The sequence below is a fragment of the Ambystoma mexicanum genome, chromosome 10, assembly GCF_040938575.1.
Source record: "Ambystoma mexicanum isolate Mex_15411 chromosome 10, UKY_AmexF1_1, whole genome shotgun sequence".
Classification (NCBI taxonomy): domain Eukaryota; kingdom Metazoa; phylum Chordata; class Amphibia; order Caudata; family Ambystomatidae; genus Ambystoma; species Ambystoma mexicanum.
In genome coordinates, this window is record NC_090932.1 from 1,468,889,370 (window position 1) to 1,468,915,710 (window position 26,341).

Sequence of the window (26,341 nt, forward strand, 5' to 3'; positions counted from 1 at the left end):
TCGCCTCTTTCTGTCCGGCATTTCCAACAATACGGGTTGTATCCTGCCCTCATCCTAGCGATCCTCTGAGGGGGGGGGGTAATGCCACCTATGCAATATCTTAAGGGCCTGGTGTCGGTATTGAAGCGAGGCAGTTGATCGATTAGCTCGAATACACATTTTGGACCATCTTTTGTCCTCAATTGCCTCACCCAGATCTCTCTCTCCCACTGTGTCCGGGCTGGCAGGGGCTCCCCGGGGGACCGAGTGTAAGAGGAGTTTGTAGAGGCTAGATGTGACCGCCCGCACCCCCCTGGAGCCCCGGGTGGATATTAGGAATTTCTCGAATTCTGCCAAGTCTCTCCTAAGGGTGTCTCCCCATGAGGGTTCAGTGAGGGCTCCTTTAAGCTGAAGCTAGCGGAACAGTGAAAGTTTGCCCAACCCTAGAGCCTCCTCCAGATCCAGTAGGGGTAGGAAGGATCCCCCCACCCACAGGTGGCCTGTTCTAGTGAGACCTGCCTCGTACCATTGATGGAATGCTGCCGGTTCGGCTATTATATCTATGAACGGGGGGGGCCCAGATACAACTCAACGGAGAGGGCCATGTGGGTGAGCCATCTGTAGTAACCACCTTCCCTCAAGACCGACCACAAGACCCCCAAAACCAGGTGGTGTAGGACCCTTCTTGGGATACGCGACCTGGGAACCCACAACCATTCATCCACCGTGACCGGAGCTAGCACCTTGTTGTCCATTGCCACCCACTGCTTTTCCGTCCCTGGGTTAAAGTGGTCTGTGAGGATCCTCAACTGGGCTGCCTTATAGTATGTTTCAAAATCCGGGAACCCCACCCCTCTGTCTTCCTTGGGCCTTGTTAGGACCTTGTATGAAATCCTGAGTTTCCTGCCCACCCAGAGGAATCTCAAGAGGGTTTGTTTTATTTCTGTTAGGAAGGTCTTGGGCACCTGGATAGGGAGCATCTGGAACAGGAATAGGAATTTAGGGAGGACCACCATTTTAATTAGGTTCAGACGCGCCATCCATGAGAGCCCCAAAGTTGCCCATCTCTCTACGTTCCTCTTGACTACTGTCCATAGCGGAGTGAAGTTATTTGGGAAGAGGCCCGTAGGATCCCCTGTGACTCGGGCTCCCAGATAATGGAACCCCATCCCTCTGGAGTCAGAAGGGGAGCTCTCCTACGTTTTCTCTCTGTCTCCGATAGATTTCCCCCTATGTAAGCCACCGACTTCCCCAGGTTAACCTTAAATCCCGAAAGTTCTCTGTAGCGCATTAGGCCCTGCAACACATGGGGAACCGTCTGGGATGGTTTAGTAATGTAGAGGAGCGCATCATCTGCAAATAGGCTGATTTTTACAGTGGGAGTCTCCCATCTGTACCCCATTGATTGCCTCATTCTGTCGGACTGAGACCGCCCAAGGCTCCATGACCAATGCATATATTAGAGGGGATAGTGGGCAGCCCTGCCTCGTACCTCTCCCCAAGGGGAAGACCCCTGACTGTCCTGTTGGCAAACACCTTGGCTGAGGGGGGCAGAGTATAACGCAGACACCCAACCCAGCCATCTAGGTCCCATCCCCACCGCAGAGAGAACCTCCCCCCATAAATCCCCCAGCTGACCCTGTCGAAGGCCTTTTCAGCGTCGAGTGCCAGCAGCAGAGCCCCTTCATCTTGGACCGCCTTTGAATTTAGTACATGCAGGGTTTTACGCATGCTATCGGAGCCTTGTCTATTGGGGATAAATTCCGGGTGGACCAGACGGGGGAGGCATCTTTCTAGACGAGTCGCTAGAATTCTGGCAAAAATCTTAGCATCTAGGTTAAAGAGGGAGATAGGCCTATACGATCCACAGTCTGCCGAATCTCTGCCTGGTTTGGGTATGACTGTGATGAGGGCCTGTAGGAAGGTGGGTGGGATTGTGTCTCGGTTTCTAATTTGGTTGAACATTTTAGCCAGGGGTTCAGCTAGTGTGTCTCGACACTGTTTGTAGAAATCCGCCGTGTACCCGTCCCCCCCCCCAGGGGCCTTTCCCACTTTTAGCCTCTTAATAGCGCCTTTCACCTCCTCGACTGATATATCCGCCTCCAGTCCCTGTAGCTCTAGCTCAGTCAGTCGGGGCAATGGGTGTTCCGCTAAGTATGCCCGGATCTCCTCCACTGATTCCCCACCCCCCCCCTGTTTCGTGTAGAGTTCCTTGTAGAAGTCAGCAACGCATTCTGCTATTTGCTCCTTCTTGTTGCATTCATTGCCCCCTCTATCCCTGGTGGGTCCCACCCTCCTTTCAACCCTACACCCCCTGGCTCTACGCGCTAGGAGAGTCCCAACCCTGTCCCCTCTTTCGTAATACCTTTGCCGTGTGTATCTGTTTCTTAGCGACTTCCCCTATGAGGACTGTATGAAGAGCCTGTCTCTTCCCTTGCATCTCTGTTAGGAGGGCCTCCCTGTTCTCCCCATCGAGGCCGAGCCTCGCGCGCAGGGCCTTTAGTTCTTCTCGGAGTTTGCTTTCAATAAGCCCTCGATCTCGCTTGCGCCTGGAGCCCTCGGCTATTAGGAGATCCCGGAAGGTGGCCTTTGCAGCCTCCCACACCGTAAGCATATCGGATTCCCCATTATCGTATGTCTTAAAGTAGGCTACCATCTTGTTCCTTAGGAAGTCTCTGAAGACCGGGTCTCTCAAGAGTGTGTCATTGCAACGCCATCGGGAGGATCTCGGGGACAGGGGCAGCGACCAGTTTGCCACCAACAGCTTGTGATCAGACCATGTTATTGCTTCCCCCCCTGGGGTGCGTGGCCACCCCTCCCCCCTCCTCTGAGATTAAGAGCAGGTCAATTCTAGTATAGGTGTAGTGTGGGGGAGAAAGGTGTATCCTCCCGGGCCTGGCCACGCCTTGCGCATACGTCAGCCCAGTAGCGTTCCCTTGGGAGAGTTTGTAAAGCTAAATGGTCTTTGGTGACACCCTTTGGCTCAGCTCCTCTTGCCGTCCACCAGTCCAATTTGGGGTCCATTATGAGGTTGAAGTCACCTCCTAGTATCATGGCCCCCTCTGCCCATTCATCCATTAGCCTGAAAATGTGGGTCAGAAACCTTATCTGACCTGTATTGGGTGCGTATAGGGTGGCCAGCGTAATGCGTTCATCCTCACAAGTGCCCTTGACCCCCAGCAATCGCCCCCCAAACCCCCTCTTGGTTTCTATATTTGTGAGGTGTAGTCTTGTTCAGGAGAATGCCCACCCCTTCCTTCTTTGAGCTTCTGTGGGAGGCCCAGAAGTTGCTCCCAATTTCTTTACCTTTAATCAGCGACTATTTCCCTTGTTTGTAGTGGGTTTCTTGTAGGAAGAGTACCATCAGCTGTTTGCGGAACATGTTGCTGGTCAGTGATCTCTTGTTTTGAGAGTTTAAGCCCTTGACATTGAGCGTGCCTATCTTGCCTTCAACCATTGTCGTCCTTGATCGTGTTTTCTCTGAGCTCCTTTGTTTGTTTCCGGTGTGGAGCTCGTTGTGAAGCTAAGAGCACCGGCTCGATCTGGCTGATCCCATTCCCCTCAAACCTTGTAGGTTTGTCCCCCCCCCCTGATCCCTATCCCCTCCCCGGTTCCCTCCCCCCTATCCCATTGTCGAGGCGTTCGTCTTCATCCAACGACGGTTTTCGGGACTGGTCAACGAACCGCCAGGGCTTCAACCCCAGCCCTCGGTGTCATAGTTTGTCTGGATTCCCCAGCCCCATCTTGTCAGAGCCATTGCCCAATTGGGTCTGCCAGCGGGTCTCACACTGCAGTCTTCTGAGCGCTGCCCCCCTCCCACCTTCCCTCTCACTGGCATTTCCTTGGCAGGGCCGCCGGATCATCCATGTCTCGGCTTTCGGCGCTGAACAACCAACTGGCCCCTCCAACTCGGAGGCTAACCCGATGCCAACGTGGCATATAATCTTAGTGTCTAGGAGCCTCTATCTTCGATATCTCTGATGGATTTGTGTGTGGCCGTCAGGCCAGCGGCACTCCAGTCTGAGAGCTGTGTTGCGGTGTCTGGTTCATTTCAGGTGTCCCTCGGATGCCGAGGAGGGGTGTCTAGTTTTCTGGAACTTGCGTGCCCCTTTTACTTTTGCCTTGCCTCTAAAACTGTCTAGGTCAATAGGGCCGCGACCCGGGCCGCGACCCGGGCCTCGCCTCGCCTCGCGTGTCTCCGTCGCGGTCGGTTGAGGGGCCGGCCCGGTCGCTCCAGTTCTTTCGTGACCCTCTGGATATCATCTTCAGATACTAGGTGGTGCTTCTCTCCTTGCCATTCAAATGCTAAATAGAAGGGGTGGCTCCAACAATATCCCCTCTCCTGGAGCCATTTGGTGAGGTTGCTGCATTTCTTCCTCATCAGCAGGGTGAGAGCTGAGAGGTCTTGGTAAACGGCTACCTTGGAGTCTCTGTATTGTATATTCCCAAGAGTTCTGGCCTTCTCCAAGATCCTTGCCTTGTCCCTGTAATAATGTAGTCTCGCCAGGACCGAGCGAGGGCCCTTACCTTCACGTCCGGCGCGGTGCACTCTGTCCATTTTGATGTCTTCAGCGGCTTCTGTGCCCAGAATAATGCGTATGATGTCGTCCATCTTGTCCTCCAGGCCAAGCGGGCTCTCTCCCTCCGATTCCAACCGTCCGAAAATACGTAAATTGTTTCTACTTTCCCGGTTTTCCATGTCATCGACCTTGAATCTTAGTTCATCTTGCGCCGCTGGACCTCCATGAACCTTGCTTCCATTTGAGTCTCTAGGAGTGCAGTGGAGAGTTGATTATTTTCAACCCCTTCCATGCGATCCTCCAGGGTTGTCACTTTTGTGGTGAGGTCTGCCAGTTTGGCCCCCATGTCTGCTCTCATCCCCCGGATCTCCTCCAGGAGCATCTGGAAATCGAAATTGAAATTTAGAAAGGGCTTCCTTCCAGCTCATGTGGGAAGTGCCCAGGTAGGGTGTGGGGGTGGTCCTGTAGAGCTTGTACGGTGGAAGCTGGCCCCCCAACCTACTCCAATTTCTCTCCTGTCTGGTGCTTCAATGGTTTTAGTGGTAGGGCTATCCTACCTGTGGCCAGTGGGTCAGCAGATTGGTTAAGTCATGGGTGGGTCGTCGGTTGCTCCTCTGGTTCCTGTTTCAGAATGTCATTCCAGAGATCTCTCGGACCCTCTGATCCTAGAGCAGAGTAGTTCAGGGGCTGAGGAGTGCTGGGACCCAGTGTGTAGGCCCTATCCGTGGTAGGTGTGGGCTTTGTATGAGATGAGCTTGGGCCAAGGGGCTCCTGCGGGGCAGATGGTGCGTCTGTATGCAGCCCGGCTTCAAGGGTGACCACTTATATGGTAACCAGCCGTCTGGACCCCTCCTATGTGCTCACCAGCTGTGTGAATGGGTGCGCTCCCGCGTCGGCCCAGGCTGGTGGGGGGGGGGTTCTCCGCTAGGGTCGGCAGGCCCTCTTTTGGTGTCTCTAGGCGCCTGTGGGTGGGTCTCCGGTGGCCGATGTTATGGGCCCCCCGGGATTGGGGGACCAATGTCTGGGTATATGGGCCCACAGGATCCGACCCTCTGATGGTGGTCACTGTTTAGCTAGACCCCCCTGCATGGGCGGCGGGGGCCAGCGCTGACCACCAGGACCCCCCCCCCCCGTGCTGCCTCCTCACCTTATGATATGATTGTTTATTTATATAGCGCCTATACACAATGTGTTTCAAATCGCTTCAAGGCAAGGGAGGGAACAAGGGAAAATACAACCACATTCTTACAGGCCATGAACAGTAAGGATGTGAAATTGACTGTCGTACTCGGCCTGACGACATTTCAGATAGTGCAAGAGCTAAGACATAGATAAGGAAGGGAGGGGGAGAGTGGGAAGGTACCAGACAGGCGACTACCGTACTAGGCCTGACGACATTTCTGGTAGAGCCGGAGAAAAACAAAAGGTGAGGGAGAGGGGTGCAGAAAGGGAGGGGATGAACAAAACAAGCGACTATCATACTAGGCCTGACGACATTTCAGATAGTGCTGCAGGGGTGGTGGGGAGGAAAAAAACACTAATGGGAGGGTGTAGGAAACAGACGAGGTTGCTATCATATTAGGTCCAGGGACAATTCTAATTGAGTAAGTGCATAGAAGAAAGTAGGGGGAGGAGATAGGAAAAGGGAGAAGGGAAAGGAAGAGAGAAAAGAGTAAGCAGTCAAAAAGAGTGGAGAAGCAAGAGTGGAGAGCGAATTCAATTTCAGAAGTCAGTAGTAACACATAATGTTGCAAGCCAGGATACAAGATGAAGATGGGAACAGCATGATTCAGGGCCACCATGAGTACAAGATGCAAAGGAAGTCCAGCATGAGAGTTGAGAAAGAGTGACGCACCGTGAATGAATGAAGTCCATAAAAGTCAAATCCAGCGTTGGCCACAAGACGGTGATGGTGAAGGAAGGCACCAGGTGGGTGGGGCTTGCTAAGTGGTGAAAAAGAGCAGCAGGCAGGAAGGTACCAGGTGGGCGGGGCTTAGGCCAGGTGACCTAGATCCACTTGCATCTGCTCCCCATCTGCAAAGGAAAAGAAGCTGGAGGGCTCCTTAAGTAGGGAAACAGAGCGGCAAGCAGGAGCACCAGGTGGGTGTGGCTTGCTAAGTGGTGAACAAGAGCGGGAAGCAGGAAGGCACCAGTTGGGCGGGGCTTGCTAAGTGGTGAAAGAGTGGCAGGCAGGAAGGCACCAGGTGGGCGGGGCTTAGGCCAGGTGACCTAGATCCACTTGCACCTGCTCCCCATCTGCCCATCTTATCTTGTGTGTCCCAGCAGTGTTGGAGTCCCCTCCAACCAACGTTTGGGCGCGCTCCCGCATTGGCCCAGGCTGGGGGGGTGTCCTCGATGGTGCTTGTTTCTTCAGGCCTGGTTTCAGGGGCCTGTGGGCTCTTGGGATCACCTGGGCGTGTTTGAGCCTCTTAGTGTGCTCCCAACTGCGGCATGGAAGGCTCCCCCACACGGGCCGTGGGTATTGTCAGCAGTTCTTGGTGGCTTCTTCCCGGCAGACACCTTGTATGTTTATCTGGGTGTTCCTCCCGCGGGCCGCTACAAGGGCGCGTTCCTGCCCAGGCCCCGGGGAGAACAGCTGGTGCCGGGCCAGGCGGTTGCCGGGAGGGAAAGCAGCAGTGCTGCCGTGGGCCACGCGGCCCCCACCTCCCTCGGTGGTCTCCTTGTCAGAGCTGCGCGAGGGGGTGTCACGCCTCGTGCTTATGTTGGTGCGTGTCTGCAGGGGAGGAGGGGCACCGCACCGATCGCAGCCTCAGGTGCAGCACGCCTGACGGCGCTCCAGCGATCTGTCTGCTGTTTCTCCCGCACCGTTGCTCCGTGGCATGGCGCGGAGGCCCGGAGGGGGAGGGGGCCACACTCCTCGTCGCGCAGCTCAGGACTGGGGGCACCTCCAGGTTCCGGACCTTGAGCGTTCTGTCGGGCTTTAGCTCAGAAAGCCTGTTATTGGCCTCATGAGCAGGCTGGGGGCATCCTTCTCCTCAGTCTCTGCAGAGTTCCCGGGGCTTGTACGGGAGCTCAAGGCTCAGGCAGCCATCTTGCCTGTGCCCCCTGGGCGCCTGGATGCTATTAATTTTGATGGCCAGATCTGCCATTTGGGGCTTGTGAGGGGGTGAGAGGGCAGTTGTAGACCCGATTTCCAAGTTTGCTCAGACCTCTCTAGACCTGGGAAAGATTGGCCCTATTCTCCTTCTTTTGGCTTTCAGTCCAATCTTGCTCCTTCCTCCTTTTCTCTATCTGGACCTCCACCCTTGCCTCCAAATGTTTAGCCCGTTATTTGTTCTTTCCTTTAAGATCTTCTTATTCTTAGTTATCACCCCTTCTTCACTTTCTGTTAGAGCAACTCTTCTCTAACTTCCTCTGCTCTTATTGAAATACACGCCTCCTTTTCTTACCTACTCTGTTCTTTCTATCATTTTTCTCTTCCCCTCCTCTGTCAGTTGTTTTTGCTTTTCCTCCACCATCCTCTCCCTCTTCTGTGCATTCTTTTTCAACCTCTGCCGCTCTTGTTCTTCTCCCCCTCCTTCTTTCTCTGTGCAATGCTTCCCAGATATTTCCCTGTTGATCTTTGCATCCTTGCTCCTTTGTTTCCCTCCGCCTCCTTCTGCTGCTCTGCCATGTCCACGTCTCTTCCTCCTCGCCTGTCTGTGTTCCTGCCTCCTCCCCACCTTCTTCCTCTATCTGACTTGCATCCGCCTGTAAAGATGGATTTACCATCATCCTTGAGGTGGATTTTGGGAGGCCACCATATGATGGTGACCAGGAAAGACCGTAAAGTCTAGCCAAAGACAATCTAGGTGGCAGAGCAGTATGGCTTAGACTTGGGAGGGTGTGCGAGACTGGTCTAGGGCTACGATGAGCCCACACAGAGCAACACCAATAATTCAAGTTGGACAGGTAAGTAGAAAACTATACAAGTTATTTGGCCATTAAAATACACACAAAGCAAACAACCCTCTAGGCAAATATTGTCGCACACTTCATATAAAATACATATATGCATTCACTGTTCTGAGAAGTAAAAAAAAAAAAAACATGATTCAATAAACAGTGTGTTGTATGTATATAGGTTGTAGACTGTGTTTTAGCTTGTAGGGAATGTTTAAGTTAATCATGTATGTAGTTGATCAGCTAATGAGATTCCACTCTACAATGACTGTTTAGAATGGTTTACCTGTGGTTTGTGGATAAGGTCAGTTGCTGTTGGGCGAAGTCAGGAGAGGATGTTACTGAGGGGGCCTCATACCGATGTACCCACTTTTGCAGTTCATGCAATAAAATAAGGAGCAAACCTGCTTGCTTTGTTCCCTGTATCGTTGCACAGTGTAATACAGGTAAGTAGTGGATGCATAAAATATACTGTGAACACGGAGTGTGGTGGAAAATATACATATGCTGCTATTGTTTAGTGCTATCTTTGCCTTGCGTGCAAACATTTGCATCACTTGTATTTGCCATATTGAATCATGATGAGCTGCCTTAAACCGGCCTAATGATCCTCGTGCGCATGTCCTGATGAAGTGCACACCAGGTATGCTACAAAAAGCAGCCGCTTCATAGTTTGTCCTCCTCTTGCGCATTTCCTCTTTGGCACAGATAAGTGAGATATGGAACACCGCCTTGACCGGTGAGACGGTTCCAGTGTGTAGAATTAGCAACATTAGGTGGTCCAGGCACTGCAAGAGCAGTGCGAGGACCATAGTGCACCAGAATATGCTGACTTGCTGAAAATGTATCTCAATATGTCTGCTCCATGTTCCCAAGTGCCCTCACCCAAGGCAATGGATGTGTATACCATATTATGAGAACCATGTAGAACAGGTTGTAAATCCCCTGATACATTGTATTCTGCGTCCAGCAAAAGTTTTTTGGTACATCTCCTTTTATAGAAGACCATGTTATGACAAGTATAAAAGCCATGTAAACCGTGGGGGTGGAGGGGTTTGCTGTATTGTGGGCCGGAAGGACACTGCGAACAGTAGTTTCATTTTTGTTTCCTGTTCTGTGGATGGATGTGTCTTGCATGGTCACTGTCATTAAAGACCCTTGCTAACCCAACCTGGAATTGGATTATTTGCTGAGTGGTGAATTTTTCCACAAGAGCAATTCTAAAACAATTCCCTAGCACATAGTAAGTCTAGTCGTAAAATGGTTATGGGCCCTGGCGCCTTGTGCCATCAGTTCCAAAGTTCTGCTTTTCTGTGATTCGACGATGCTGGTGGTCGCGACTCAACGTTCAAAAAGATCCTGAAAGTTCAGGTAAGTATATCTCTTAATCCCACTACTGTAGGATAGGCCTAGGCGAGGATTGTTAACCAGATTAACACCAATCTAATTCAGGAATGATGGGGATAGGGACAGGATTTACGCCCATCCAAGCCTAATGAGGACGGGGGAGGGGAGGTAAAGAAACGGGTATGTTAACTTAACCACCTAACTGATTTCTCCAGAGACCACTGCTGAGGTTCCAGATTGCTTTGGGGGACACAATCTTCTGTGCTTGGTTGGGTTGAGGGAGGCTCAGGGATTGTGCGTGCAGAGGTCACTTCCGAACGAAGGCTTAAGTTTCAGTCAGTCGCTGTGCTTGAATCTCTGTTTCAGTCACCTTGCAGCTGAACACCCTTGCGAAGAAATTATGTGGACTATTTCAGAGCAAGCAACCTCAGGACACCTTCAGGGAGCAAAGAAGACTGATTGCAATTCGAGTCTGCAGATCATGCGGCGACAGGCAAGCTTCAAGGTATGAAAGAAGGAGCAAGTCCTGCACAGCTTCCGTTGATATAAGAAGGCTGAAAATGAAGTATTGTCATTGTAGATCCTCAAAGTTGTAAGGATGCACTCAGAACGGCGATGACTGCATCGAGTTGGCGCAAGAGAGCTGGTCCGTCCACAGGTTGGTCCAGCGAAACTTCAGAAGGCTCAGATCTCAAGCAAGGGTCGAGACTGGTTGTCCCACTGGTCCAAGCACTAACTAGGGTCTTCGTGAGGTCAGGCAGAGGAGCAGGGCTTCGCTGGGACGCCACTGGAGTTGGTGCTAGTCAGCTGCAGGAGTCGTTCTTGTCGTCTGCAGGCTGCACTTCTTCAGAGGGGTCTTGGTTCCTACGATGATCTGTGGAATGGCTGCAGGACTCCTCTTTCATCCAAGCTCTTCACTGGAAGCTCACCCAGGTTCACGAATGGAATGGATCTGCACCATTCAATCTGGTAGTGGCTATCCAATATCTGGCCACATCTGCCCAGCAACAGGCATTCAGACCCCGGGAAGTGGACTGGGACCAGACAGTCCCAGCCCCCCTGCACAGATCACCATTTTTCCTGCAAAAGCTGCAGTTTTCCCTCTGAAAGGGCATTCCAAATAGGGCAATGCAAAAGAACAATATGGCTTAAGGACAGGCAAAAGTCTTGAGGCACGCCTATCTTGGAGTGCAAGCCACTCTTAATTGCCATTTGCAGTACAAGCAAAAGTGCACCAGTAAAAAGATCAAAACACAGTAGTAAAATATCTGCTGCCACCAGCTGCTCCTGGCTATATTGCAGTTGTAGCTAAAAAGCCACAAAAGCAAAAGGTACGTTACAAAGTATCCTAACTGCACTTCACTGCAAGGTGCTGTGTGCATTTTTGGAAATGCAAGAAATCCATGAAGAGAGACATGGAGCCTCATTACAAGTATGGCAGTGTAGGATAAAATGGTGGTAATGCAGTGGGAATACTGCTGGATAAACCGACGCATTACCGCACCACCGTACTACGCCTTTGGGGGTGAGTTGGAGCCACCACCTTACCACCCAAAAATCAGCAAAATTGGCAGAATTACTGCCAGTGGTAGTTCCCCAAAATCCCCATCGAGTCTTTTGCACTCCAATAAATGGGCACGAACACTGCCTACCACCACTTGTAATCCGCGGGACGAAGTCGGTAAATCAGTTTGCGATATTTCAGAGCAATTTGCTGTAATAAGGCCCATAGTCTTACACTTTTGACAGTCATATGGACTTATCAATTTCGCCATGAGACTGAGCATACCGTCAAGGGAAGTGCAGTATAAGGCTGTACGTTCCTTCAAAAATCAGGACAGGAGTAAAAACAAAGCAAAAAGAAGGGGTGTCCCATAGACTTCTATGGGAGGAAGACCGCAAAAACAAAATCTTTCCCAACACAAGCAGAAGCCACTGGGATGCTTAAAAATAGTGGACGTGACTCTGCTGAACTACACTCTGCTGTTTTCCTGCAGTAGCTGATTGAAAAGGTTGATTCTTCAAATTTGAATTGTCCGTGAGGTGTTTTTTTGCCTGTTTCCTGTGGTCCTGTGTGCAGTCCTGGACCATGCCCTTATAAGTGCCATCTGGCATTTTGCCTGACAGATTTTCTATGATGTTGCCATGGGCCATTATGACTGCCTTTTAATGCTGTGTTGCCATATTTTGTACCATCTCTGAACACCCTGTCCCCAAGATCATGTTGGTCTATGGCATGAGCTAGGGAGATTGTATTCATCTAACCTAATCGTGGAACAGCGTGTCACCCAAAAGAAAGACCAAAATCTCTAATGTTAAGCATAGCAGAGCAGGAAGGCTTAACTACACGAGGGAGGACAGCTAGCAAAGAGATGCACTTAATCACAAAAGATACCACAAAATAATACCACCACACTGGAATTCTGAAAAAAAATACATTTTATCTATAAAACTACACATAAAATATTTACAATAGTAAAAATTAGTGCTCGGACTGACGTAGCAGAGCATAGTTTATATAAACGGCAAATGGCCAGTTAAAGACTAACTCAATCCCTTCCCTTAATTGTAAATCCCATACCTGGTGGTAGACACTATGTATATAGGCTTTGCAGAGGTAAGTGAAGAAAAGACCCTAGACAATATTGCACATTTGAACAAGTCTGGATCCCCGAATAATACAGTGAAGTCTTTTATATCTTTAGACCAGTGTAACGCACAGATTACAAATATTTAGTAAATTGGGGCGATTCTCTGAAAATCCAGGGCCTGGTGAAGAACGCCAGGCACCCTAGAGAAATGCAACAGTCCAGCTAAGTACCATCCAGGATCAATTGTAGAAGTCCTAAAGTTAAAGAAAGTGCCTCATATGAAACAGGACCAAGTCTGGAGGCTGGCCTGCGGTTATGATGAGCAGAGAGTTCCCATTTACTTTCCATGGTTATGGAAGAAGAAAGCAGTCGAGCCCAGGGGGTGCAGTGGAGATCCAGAAATGGAGACCCAGTGCAGGGTTCAAGACCCAGCCACTCCAAGAGCAGAGAAGCAGAGCAAGATTCAGCCCCCAACATTAACCAGTTGGGGCAATGCAGTTGAATGGGACCTGCAAAACCCAACTGCCACAGACCACAGGGCCTCTCAGGGCGAGTATCTTGAATATCACACCAACCCAGAGCCCAGAGGTAAGTACTTTGTGTTTGCTCCTGAAAACACTGTTCCAGGAAAGCAGAAACTGAGTAAAAGCTTCTTTTTACAGGGTGAAATGAAGGGTCTAGTCACCCAAGGAGTTGAACCCTGAGACAGCGACGACCCCTGCGGCCCAAAAGAACAGTCCTTCACAGGAGTGGGCTCCATAATCCAGAGGCATAATCAGAGATGGCTGTAAGAGAATGGAGGTGCCTGCACACTGCAGACCCTGCCAGCTCAGGAAGCAAATGTGTAATCTGCATCAGCAAAAATGGCACGTGCGGCAGGACAACATTAGTGGCAAACAAAATGGCCCAGACAAGCAGATTTGGCTGGGTGTTGGGGATCTGCTTGCTGGGCCATCTTGGTTGCCCAGACCATTCTGGTGGTGCCTTATTCCAAAAACAAGGCGGTGGACCCTGGTGTGAAGCAGCGGTTAAACGGCTCGACAATGGTCCCCGGATGGAAGACCTAGCCCCAGCAGTTGAGGACCGCAGTCAAAAATCCAAACCAGAGATATGCCAAGACCACTGCCACCAGCCAGTATGGCCACAAGAGGGCCTAAAAATACAGCAATGGCAGGACACCACAAGAAATCCTCTAGTAGATAAAGATGCGCTAATTTACTCTCATTGCAAATATCCAGCAGCACTGAGCTTAGGAACCGGGGCTCCCCTATATGTCCCTTCAATCACAGGGTCTGGATTATCCTATTGGGGGATTTATAACAAAGGTTTTGGTGGCCAAAAGCTGGCAAACACCTAGGCCCATCCCCATATGAAGTGCAGTGGCCTGCCAGTGGCCACAAACTTGGCTGAACCAGTTCAAAACCCCATGGTGGCTGCCATCCTGGCGCAGAACAGCCATTTTATTCTTGCCTCGTTTCCCTGAACAAAGGAAGCCTCAAAGCAGGACTTAAAATGGGTACCCCAATGGCCAACATAAATGTACATTGGGTATCTAACGTGGTAAATCGGATTGCACCACTGGTGAAGCCACAACTAAATATTGCCAGACACCAGTCTACCCTCTAAAACCAAAGTAGGGGTGACCTAATCGCCCTACCGCAAAAAGGGTATGCTCCACAAGAATCTCTGGACCAGGGAGCCTTTTGGGTGACCCAGGGCCTTATGCACTTGGGGAGTAAGAAAGGGATGTAGTGGCGGGGGGACTTCGGTATATGTTCCCCTGACCATGAAAATTAATTTCACATATGCAAAAGGGCCTAACTCACCCCAAGTCAGCTGGAATCCACACCGAAGGTAGATGTGCTGGGGAACTCCGTTGAAGCCAGTGGAGGAAGGTTGCAAATAAAAACCCTTTCCTAACAGCCACCTGTTTATTTCAGAGCACAAGATCTACCCAGGTTGTTTTGAAGCAACCTCTGAAAATTCTTTATGAAGACATTTAAGGGCTACTATTGTCTTTTGTTATGTACTTTGCCATTCAGGGTGTTAATCACAGAATCTATAGCCAAGCTTGTTCAAGGCACTTATTTCCCAGTGGTACCTGTGCAATTTTCTTATCTCACTTGTGCAACAGGGAGAATCGTACTAATTGTCAGACAAACCTTTGGAGTTGGTAGTGGTGCTTCTGACTGCTATTTATCAGACCCAAACATCAGTTTTCATGGTTTTGTTTTAAACAATGAACATGATTATAAAATGTAATTCCCTCCAAATTGTTCAATAGAACCAGTGTTGAGGGCCAATGTATTTCTTTGGTTTGGTGGACCGCAAAACAAATGAACTAAGTACAGTTTTATTCTGGGTTTATTCTTTGACCCGTTCTGACATGAACCAGAAAGGAATCGCCAGTTCTTGTGCAGAATTAAGTGGCCGGGTCTCCAGTAATATAGCTCTATACATCCTTGGTAAGTGGAAGCTGTGCCCCTCTCCTTGAGAAGGTTATCTTCTAGAACTCTACAGTGTGCTCTCCCAGGTGCAATAAAAATGTTTTGGAAAACTGTCTAAAGGGCCTCTAAACCTACTGTCCAACTAATCCAGGGACTGTAAGTAAAAAGAGTGGGTGGGTTGGCCAAACCAATGACGTGTTAGTGGTCAATGATATAATAGTGAGGCTACTGATCTCCCAAGGTTCTCTCGTCTGTACACAATATCAAGACTTTTGCGCCTAGCCACTTCCTTCTCTCCATTAAAGCCACAGGAATATAGGGCTCTGCCACTTCTTGGATTACATTTTACAGCCTGTGATATAGCCCCAATTGCTTTTTTACTCTGGTTACAGGCTGTGGAGCCCCACAGATTCTATAGCACCCATCATCTTACAGGGGTATAGCCCTCAGGTCGCTGTTTTAAAAAAAAAAAATATATATTTTTTTGTAATTCACATGTATTCCTTATCACTAAAACAATACAGAATCCTATGATCAGGGTGCATCTGTTGTCCGGCCCAAATACAGGACATATAAGAGCCACTGCATTTATATGAGGTGGGAGGATTCAGCAGGGTAAAAAGATGTGGTTGCCTGGGGTACTCGTGCAGTGCACATCCCTGGTGCCATACAATCTGTACTGGGGCAGATGTGAAACCAGCAGTTGTCCCTGACTGGACACCTACTGGCTGTTTAAATGACATAGATCCTTACCATTGATGAGCTTGGACTTGCTTTCAGCCAGAATTTTGGATAAGAGGACTCCTTCTACAGCCATTCTTCAGATCTATGCTGGAGTCAAGAGTCCTATGCAGAAGAGTAGCTCGTTGTGGAGCTGTGGGAGACTTCTGCAGTGGACCAACATCCCCGCCAGCGATTGACCCGGTTGAAGGCCTGATCTCTGAAGACCCTTGTCGATGCTTCAGCCCTTGCACTAGTGGTACTAGTTTCTTGAGGATTCAGCCCATTCCAGCCTTCGGCAGTGTCCCTTGACTGCCTGGTGGACTGACCAGTTCCCTGGTGGGTTATCTCTCCAGAAGCGTTGCTGTTCTGCATTTAAGCCTGGATCTTCGGTCGTCTCATCCTTGTACCATAAGTCGCCTTTTCCTGAATTTTCAGCTTCCCTTGATCAAGAGAACCTGTCCTGGAGCTGTTTCTTTGATCGCAAGTGGAAGAACGCCTGTCAGTGTATGCAAACCATGATTGTTGCTGGAACTCTCCTTCCATCCTGTGAACTGTCCTGAAAAGCTCTGCAGCCTCAAAGTCGGCATTTCTTCATCGACTGGGATTGTATCTTGCGTGTTGCACCCGACCAGAAGAATCCTCAAACCTACAACCCCTGGGCCCCTCTCACCAGAACAGAAGACTGTGCTCCCAGCAAGCCCCCCCAGACGACCCATCCTGGTCCCTGGGGAAAATCGGGAGTTTTGTGTAAGTAAGCAGAACTGTGCTTGTTCTCCATAGGATAAAATTGGGTGTAAAGCCTTTTATCTCCTACCTCCCTCTTCCAATTGACAGACATTTAGGTTAGCCTCCATCTGTTTTGGTGCTGTAGGCCCACAGGCAGACGACCCATAAGCACTCAACAGGCTCATAGGCCAGATACCCAGTTCCCACCCGGGCCGTTGTCTGACATAGACAGTAGGAAATATAAGGAAACCTGTAGTCAGCACCAGAACAGATGGATGCTAAACAATTGGCCCCAAAGAACTCATCTAAAACCCTTGAAAAAGACTGGAGAGGTTGAAACACGTTTTGGCTGACCAACCAAATCACTTTAATAAAAATCCCAAAATCCACAGGAGATTGCAATTGGAATAGTATTTCTTTAAGCGCAAGGTATTCGTGCTGAATCCCCTTCAAATCAATATACGAGGTATGGGCAACATCTCCTACTCGTGTGACCTTGCTGCAAAAATATAATGAGCACGCCAAAATGACCCAAGTGCTCCGCAAGCTGAATCCAAATCTGGTGTTCAAACGCTCCTATGTCAGGCGATCTAATCACTGTAGTACAATAAAGTGGTGAAAGATTGTCTTTTGAAATAATAGGTGGTAGATTTGCATCTGCAGGCAACACTCTCTGCTCTAGGCGGCTGCCTTTGGGGCTAGGCAGCAGAGGGTGCCAAAGAGCAGGTTTTTCCTCTCTCCTTTCATGAATTACAAAATATATATAGGCAATTGGATTTGAGACCAACCATGTACGCGCTACATACTTGAGGAATTGTCTCTTGTATTGTTGGAATTGAATACTCTTTTAGTCCCGCTCGAGAAAACATATATTTGGTTTCAATGAGTTTCTTTTATTGTGATTTGCAGACACATGTTTCGACCTTCCAGGTCATTTTCAGGGCCATGAAATCTGGTAAACTCCTGTAGCTTATTCTGCAGTGGATGGGGGAAGCCCCAATGTACAGTAAAGGTGGGTATTCCACAACCAGGCTGGAGTCCGCCTGTTTAAAATGTTGACTGTCCTGGTCACTCGCACTGGATGCATTAACATTTTCATTAGCATGGACAGCCAGCTAGATATAACTTTTTAAGCAATGCTGGAAGGGCTGACTCTGGGTACTGGCCACACAATTGATTTGTTCCAGCGTTTGCTCTCAAGTGGAAGCAATGCACATTTTTCATTCAACTTTAAAATTACTTCATGAACAAATAAACTTTATTTTGGGTGCACACACTATTTAAAAGGTGCAAAAGAAAGTCTGGTAAAGTCCCTCTACCAGCACAAACACAACCCATTAACCTGTTCTTGGGAGAGTCTGGACCACGCTTTAGCTCACTGCGCTTTTCACAGAGGAAACATTTCCATATGCATATCAGTCTTTGTCCCACCCAAAGGCAGTCCAGCATCTACATTCAAGGACAATCTCTTCTGAACAAGAGTACCAACAGCAACCCCAGACACGTGTTTCGGCCTAGTCGGACCTAATCAGTGAGGTGGTACCGTTTCCTCTCTGAGCACAGTGGGCAAGGGGTCCACATTTGGATTACCAAGGTAATTTAGGGTGAGAACCCAAAGCACATCAAAACATGCAAAAGAAGGTCTGGGAGTCCCTCTACCGGCACGAAGACAGCCCATTGACCTGTTCTTGGGCGGATGGCCCCGGGAGGGTCTCAACCACACTTCAGTTTACTGCGCTTTTCACAGAGGAGGAATGTCATATGCATATCAGTCTTTGTGCCACCCAAAGGGTTTAGGTCTACTTGGTCGAAGTTATTTGACCTTTTCACATTTGACTGAATTCCTTTTGGTTGTTTTTTGGTTGAGAATGCGGGGGAGACCCCAAGAACTCCACCCACCCCATATATATATTTAACTAAATGGGAACGAATTTCGACCAAGGAAATGATCAACAAAAATTTGGTCAAAAGTAAAAGGTTAACTGTTTTTTGAACAAGTAGGCTAATACCCACAAAGGCAGTCCAGCACTGAAATGCTAGGCAAATCTCTTCTGAACAACAGTACCAACAGCAACCCAGACATGTGTTTCAGCCTAGTCGGGCCTCATCAGTGAGGTGGTGCTGTTACCTCTCGGAGCACAGTGAGCAAGGGGTCCACGTTAGGATTACCCTGGTAACTTAGGGTCAGAACCCAAAGTACCTCAAAATATGCAAAAGAAGGCCTGGGAGTCCCTTTACCGGCACATTGACATGTTCTTTGGTGGATGGCCCTTGGGAGAGTATCAACCACGCTTTAGCTTACTGCGCTTTTCACAGAGGAGTAATTATTTTGTATTATTTAAGGGACTTGCGTCTAGTCGCCCTAAGTTTCATAGGGTCGTCCAGACGTGGACCCCTTGCTTACTGTGTTCAGAGGCACAGCTCCACCTCACTGATGAGGCCCAACAAGGCTGAAACACGTGTCTGGGGTTGCTGTTGGTACTCTTATTCTGAAGAGAAATGCGATAGCATTTCGGTGCGGGACTGCCAATGTGGGCGGGACAAAGACTGATATGCAAATTAATATTTCCCTTCTTTGAAAGGTACAGTGAGCCAAAGTGTGGCTGCGGACTCTCGAGTGGGTACTGTAAGGAAGGCATGGTATCAAACCGTGAAGACGGGCACAAGTGATCACAGTTCAAGGATGTCTATTGAACTTCAAATGGGTTGGTTAAATGCCTATCTAAATCTAAGGATGAGAGCAACCTACAACCATCAAATAACGCGGTCCTAGTCGAGTCTCTGTCAAAATAAAAGGGCCTATACTAATAAACCTATTGCCAATCCTTACTTCTAAATACAAAAGGGTGTGGGACAATGGTGTATGCAAAAGAAAAGTATTAAAGAAATATGTTAGGACGTTTGAGCAGTCGGCTTCCCTTCCCCACATTTTCAGCACTGCTCAAGGTGGCACGTTTCAGCTTCGCACACTCTGGCTTCTCGGCTACGAGGACACCATTCAAAGCACCGACATCACGGCTTTCTATGAAAGCCTCTTTTGTGATAAGTCTTACTGCAGAGGGTCTGTTGTAACACAAATCTCAAAGTTCCATTCCGTTCTCGCTTTCAATGTTCATCATGGGTCTCCCTTCAGGCAGATACCCCCTTTTATCAGTGGTCACACTTGGTCTCCCTCGTCCGGGCTCGGACCATGGATCTCCCTCATTCGGGCTCGGATCCTCTTCATTTTAAAATCAAAGACTATCGAATGTGCAATGGGTTTTACTTAAACCGTCGCAGGACCACCCTGATTCACTTCATACAATTGTTTTCATCAATCTTCTACTTTCATTTCTCTTGGTGGGATACCTCACAGAGACCTTTGAGCACATTTACGGTGCCGGACCACTCTGTCAACGGTATTGTATCTTACTTTCTCAAGTTCAAACATTCATCAGCAGTTTTGCTTTACTCGCTTCTTTCATCACACACGTTTAACAATGTTCGTTCCAGCGTTCGTTAAACAATGTTGCTGCTTGCAACCTTGACTTCATCACAGACCGGTCTTGCATCGGTCTCCCCAACTCACCGGCTGTGTTGATCTCTGTTGCTTCTTTGTTCTTGGATGTCAACCTCCTCGAATTCCTCGCCCAAGTCAGATCCTAGTTACTCCTCACCTGAGGTGCTGGTACGGCTGGCTGTCTTTCCTTCTACCCCGTCGACGATGGTACCTTTTATTTTGTAGAGGTAGGGCCTACCTCGAAGGGAAGCCACAATGCCTGCTTTCCAGAATAGACAGCAAGTGGCTTCTTCCCCAGAGGCAGCCTGAAAAGGGGAAAAAGCCAGGAGAGGTACAAAAAACCTCAGAGCTGCGGATTGGTAGTTGTCTGTTGTGATCTTGAGTGAGGAGGCAGCTTCCAATGCAGCTCTGGACAGGAAGGCAGGTTGTGACCCACGTAGGAAGTGCAAAGTACCCAGGGAAGAGGTAAGCTGAAGAGAGTTCCCAGCAGGTACCAAACGGGAGAGATCCAGGTGAGAGAACTGGGACCAAGCGAATAGGGAAGAGAAAGAGAATGGGGAAAACCCAGCAGAGAACCAGCCAGGGGAAAAACCGGAGGAAAAAGAGGGCGAGCGCCAGAGCTCGAAGAGAGACTTCCAAGGGTTATGCCTGAGAGCAGAGAGAAAGTGCCGGTGTGCGGCGGCTCTGAGGGTGAGCCGGAGCAAGGTGGAGGGCCGTAGCCGAGAAAGGAAAGGCGGCTTGTGCCAAAGGAGCACAAGCGAAGTAGCAAGGCACGAATGGAGTAACCAATTGTGAGGGGAAAACAATGTAGCGTAAAGCAATGCAAAAGGCTAGAGGGTTGCAGCGCAAGGGTTGTCAGAAGTGAGGATACTAAGTAGCTTCCACCTCTTCCATAAGCGCCAATCGGGGCATGTGACATTGGAGCTAAGGACGATACCACAGCGACAGCTGCTCCTCCCCGCCGTGGTCCGTTACACGGGAGGACCCTTGGTATCTTCGACACACAATGCAGGATTCTTCAGTCTGGTTTCCTGGCCTCCTGCTTTCTGCTGTGAAGGTTTCTTGAAAGTAACAGCGTCTTGCCGAAAAGATCAAGGGTGTTTCCCTTCTTATGAACCCTTCTTGGTTTGCTGTCTTTTGTCCCTCGTGTGCTTTGCTTCGCTCTGATGTCCGGTGTGAGTGATTGTCAGGAATTGCCTGACTTCGCCTGACCATAGTAGCAGGACATGTCAGGTACACTGCTCGGGTGTGAACCTGTTTTCTCCCAGAGCGGGCTGTCCATGTGGAAGTGTTTGAAGAGAGGGGGCGGGTGCGGGGGGGGGGGTAAGGTTCCCACGTATCCTACCTGGTAGGATGCGGTAACGGTGTTACAGGGGATGGTTACCGCGTCTCGCCATCTGGTCTCCCATTCCCTGAAGACCCCTCACCCAGGTTATCCTCCCGCACTGGTCCACCCTCCCGCACTGGTCCACCCTCAGGGTCTGGATCCAAAGGCAGTGGCTGTGCCATGGCCACCTGAGAGAAATTCCCAGGGACTAGTGGGCGAGACAGCTTCTGGTTTCTCACATACCTTTCCCCTATGTGATGTAGCCGCATCTGTTTCACAGGGAAACCGGGAAAGGAAATCCACGTTCCCCTGGTATTTGCCTTTCTGGTGTTCCACAGTGAAACAGTAGGGTTACAGGTCTAAGAATCATTGCATGACTAGAGGGGTGAATCGTTTTGTTGGCTTATCCATACTAAAGGGAGTGGTCTGTGACAAGGGTGAACTTCCTTCCTAAAAGATATTATCTTAGATGTTAATGCCCATTTGATTGCAAGGGCCTGTAACTCCAATACGGAGTAGTTCTTTTCATGTGCAAAAAGAGTTAGGGCCCCATAAAATGACTGTAGAACCCCAAAAAGGAATTCTGCCGTAACAATAGTTTTTCATGATTCTGCCCATTGGTATTGCTAATCCTATAGGAAAAGGTCTGAAACATGGAGAAATGGCAGCTTGTGAACATCATCGGCAAGACATGCATTTGATGTGGTGAAGACTCATCTGGAATGAGGATTGTAGTCTGTAAACATGGTGGTTGGTTGCGTGGGCAGCAAAATTACCTTTCACCTAGGGTGGCAAGAATCCTTGCGCCGGCCCTGGCTAAAGACGATGACAATCAAGCAAGCTTACCACCCAGAAATGGATATAACCAACAGTGGAGGAGAAATCTTACTCGGAGCACTGACTGAACTGCCAAGCTGTACAGTGCACTTTCCTGCACTTCGCTCTGTGTAGTCCCTTTTTATTTCCCCTTCCAGGTGCTGATGCAAGGCACCTCCTTTAATGCTACCGATTCCCGAGACATGCACAATCCACTGCCAGACTGCAGAGTGCTTTCCAGCACTTCGCTGGGACAGGACGCCTTAGGGGTGACTCAATACCATACATTTTAAGTATGGTAAAAAGGGTTTCAATGACAGGGGGCTTCAGGAGAAGCCCATCTGGCCACCAAAAAGAAGTCGGTGATCCAAAAGAATAAAAGGGGGAAAAGCAAAATATTGAGATGCCATAAAAAGTGGTCTGAGAGTCTCCAAAAATAGTAGTAATAATTATGTCTCTTAATATTGGCCTATTGGATGAACCTAAACAGAAACCTTGTGGTTCTAGTGAAGTGGTGCTGTCCCCCTGAAGAGTTTGCACGCATTTTAGTGTGCACAGGTGGTGCCCACTGCTTTGCTATGAGCCCAATGTTATCCTGTATGGCACAGTCAAGCATTGAGTCTATAGATATGAGGAAATGAGGATGTCAAGATGTGGCCCTTTGAAGAAGATGTAGGCGACGACCCCCGGGCAAGAACAATGGTGCAAAGACCCTGGATGACGTTGCTGGGCCTAGCAGATATTAAATATGTGCTCAGCTAATTGAAGCTACTTCTGTTAGTAAGATTGAAACATAGTTGAAGACGAAGGTGCAGGCAACGCACAGCGGTTTAGTTTTAGGTAATATGCTGTGAGAGCAGTTCTAAGTCTTTGATACTGCTTAGTGCTGGTACGTTGTTGAAAAGCCCAAGTCCCAGACACCTGGTAAGCATTCTAAGGTTTGATGGGACCTTCTTTCCTGAGGAGAGTAATCTAACTGTGCTCATCAAGTGAATGGACCATTGTTGTGGTTCTCTCTGGTCCTATACTGAGGTGTAGAGCGGGCAAGTTCCAGCAGTACTTCACTGTTGGATTGGAGAGTGCAGGATCTTCCCTCTCTCCCTCCCCCACGGTCTCTCCCTCTCCCGCGGTCTCTCGCTCTCTCTCATATATTTCCCGGGCAAGTGCATGACCTAATGTAACAAAGGAGATAAGGGAGTGAGCAGGCAAGATTGTAAATGTGGATAGTGTGAACTGAACCAGAATGGGTTCTGCGGAACAGCATAGGGTATATAAAAACAACTTAAAACTGTAAATGAAGCAATCAAAAACATGTAAATGCGTAACAAAGAAATATGGAGCAATTAGAAAATCCTATGAAGTAGCTGACAATTCTTGAAAAAAAGATCAGATGAAGATAAGCCCAAGCCTAATAGAGTCAAAGGGAGATTGCAAGTAGAAAACGAAGGGCAAGTAGAAGATGCCTAATTTCATTCGGGCTTAAGTTCACAAGTTGCATAATTAGTTAATGAAAGCAACTGAGTTGTCGACACACATCTGCCGGCTCCCAGCTGAAAATAATTGGGGGGTGAACTTTATTTTTTTTTTTTTTAAAGGTACTTTAGGGGGTCACAAATTAATATGTATTCCTATTAAGAAAGTAGGACCTTGTTAGAACTTCTGTGCCTTTTTCACATATCGTACTCTCAAACATATATTTGCTCTTGGATTCCCAAATAAGGGCCAATCTTGTAATGTTCAAACATTTTGGGAGGTTGAACTTTCAAAACTAAAGGCTTCACCCTATGAAACTCTTTTAATCTACTCCTCTGTGACACATCTCATTGTTGATCTGCATATGACCGGTTACCCTGTATTGATACATTTTGTCCTGATCTCCCTCTTCCATTTCCACCTTCCTACCTGTTTCAGTTTTCACCCTCAAATTGTCTGAGGCCTAAATGCAACATAAGTAACATACCTGTCTCTCTGCTTTGCTTTCTTTTGTTTTGTTAGTAATGATTGTTTTGCTTGTACATTAATTATTGTTCATTTTTTAAATAAATATAGGAATGGATGTATATGGGTATTTGTTGGCTCGAGAAGGTCGGCTTGAGGATGTGGAAAGCCTAGGTTGTCGTCTGTTCAATATCTCCGATCAGCATGCAGAACCTTGGGTGGTGTCAGGGTAAGTGCATTAGCCTTTTTTTCCTACCCATATTTGATATTCCCATGATTTGCTGGAAAATCTTGAGTTGATGTTCATTAAGCACTTTCGCTTTCTTTGCGACTTTGTTAACAAAATCTCTGCTGTCTGAAATATCTTGCAGTTGCTGGGTTTCCGGAAAGTATAAAGGGTGATCAAAAGATTATTGCGAGGCATATCTTTTATTGGAAGCCTGTAACACTTTTTTGTACTGGGTGGTGCAGTTTATATTTTTTTGTGAGTAGTAAATGCAGTTAATTGTCAATACAGCAGCATTAATACCTTATACTTTGCTGTTTTCTCTGCAAGTAAACAAACCCCAGTGTGTGCCAGGAGATTAGACTTCAACTTGTTCTGTTGTTTTTTCTACAGGTGTCACAGTTTCTACAGTAAAAGATATTCCCGTGCCTTGTACCTTGGAGCGAAGGCTATCCAATTAAATGGTAACAGTGTTCAAGCATTGTTATTAAAAGGAGCTGCTCTTCGTAACATGGGCAGGGTTCAGGAGGCAATAATACACTTCCGTGAAGCAATACGCCTCGCCCCATGCCGGTTGGATTGTTATGAAGGCAAGTTCACTTAAAGAACAGGAAATATCCATAATGTTTTAAATATATTTCACTCCATCCACATTAACAGCTTTGAATATTTTAGATTGTAATCCCTGTATGACCAGTATTACTACACCTAATTTGGTTTTGAAAAATAGAGAGCTAATCATCCACAGCAACCGCCATCTTATTAACCTGTATACTTCTTTAGTTTGCCAACTGTTAAGTCACTTTCTGGCAGGACAGGGAACTGTTCAAATGGATTTTCACAATCAACCCTGTGGACAGATTCCGAGAGGCCACCCTATTCTGATGAGCAGGGACAAACACGGAGGTCTAGCAGTCTAGCCAAACTCTATCTGGGGAATGTGACTAAACAGCAAAGCTTACACTTGGCATGAGAGTGTTGAAGGGTTCTGTTAAGCACACACACAGCACTCTGAATAAATGAAGTTAGGCAGAAGGTATAAATACCGTTATTTATTTAGGCCTTGGGCAACACTTGGTAGTTAAAAAACACAGGTAAGTAACACTATACATTATTTCACCTAGGTGGCCTCTGTTAAGAGCACTAACAATTCACTTTGAATTGCAGTTGGATGTATGTTGCAGAACACTGTGTTCCAAAGCAAATGACTAAAAGAAATGGAACCAGGTAAGCAATACTTTGAGAATAGGTTTAGAAGAAAGGAGATTATGAACACCAAACAAAACTGTATGAATAAGGTATTTATTATATTTATTGTAATTAGTCAATGACTTTTTACAAAAACATGTACACAAGTAAAATAGAAAAATTAAGATTGGAATACATACATCAGTTGCAATAATCACAATACCATAAAATCAATAGGATAAAATACTACAGTATTACAATGTATGTTTAAATATCAAGGCAGAAAAGTACAAATCCGCAAAGTGCAAAGGAGCGTCATGTTTTAGGATCTAGACAAATAGACATCACTAAGATGGAGTAGATTTGACAATACAAGGCAGTAGCAGCACCAAAAATACATGTATAGGACAAACCAGCAGTAAAAAAGCATTTGATATCTAATTTTCAAATAAGCTGTATGCAAGTCGTATACATTCTTCAAGACTAGGTTACCAGTATTGAATAAAAGAAAGTGACAGTCAATATGGGAATCTGGAAACCCCCCTCAGAGGTCAAAATGATTTTATGCCAATAGCGAGCCTCTTTGATATCAAGTTCCAAACACTTAAGTGTGAGGTGGACTAAGAATGAGGGTGATTTCAGACAGCACGTCCAAAAGTCATCAGATTTGATAGTCGTAATGATGGACAAAGGTCTCATATGTACATACATATAAAGTACTTGGACATACACTCTGAACAGGTGTTTTGATGTTTCCACAGTCCCATGACACTTACACACCCGGAAGGTATCTAGTCAATAATAAGACTGTGTATCAAACGTCTAAAGGTAATGCATGCAACTGTTAACAGGGTATTATTTCCCCATCCATCTAATTAAAACATCAAAAAAAATGTATTATGCAATATAACAATACAATCACTTTTTAAATTCACAAACACATTAATTTAAAAACTTTTACATCAGTATTCCATATCTGATGGTACAAAACATAAATAATCAAATCAATTGGGGAGGCAGATGGGGAGCAGGTGCAAGTGGATATAGGTCACCTGGCCTAAGCCCCGTCCACCTGGTGCCTTCCTGCCTGCCGCTCTTTTTCACCACTTAG

The 26,341-nt window shown here is 47.8% G+C and overlaps 1 protein-coding gene across 2 annotated transcripts in view; it reads left to right on the top strand.

Annotated features, from left to right (window-relative positions):
- ANAPC7 (anaphase promoting complex subunit 7) overlaps positions 1 to 26,341 on the top strand; it is a 588,909-nt gene that overhangs the window by 404,376 nt on the left and 158,192 nt on the right. For both annotated transcript variants that reach the window (XM_069619555.1, XM_069619554.1), the window contains exons 7-8: positions 23,928 to 24,045; positions 24,436 to 24,632. In XM_069619555.1, coding sequence (XP_069475656.1) covers positions 23,928 to 24,045; positions 24,436 to 24,632 — 315 coding nt within the window. The remainder of the gene's footprint in view (positions 1 to 23,927; positions 24,046 to 24,435; positions 24,633 to 26,341) is intronic.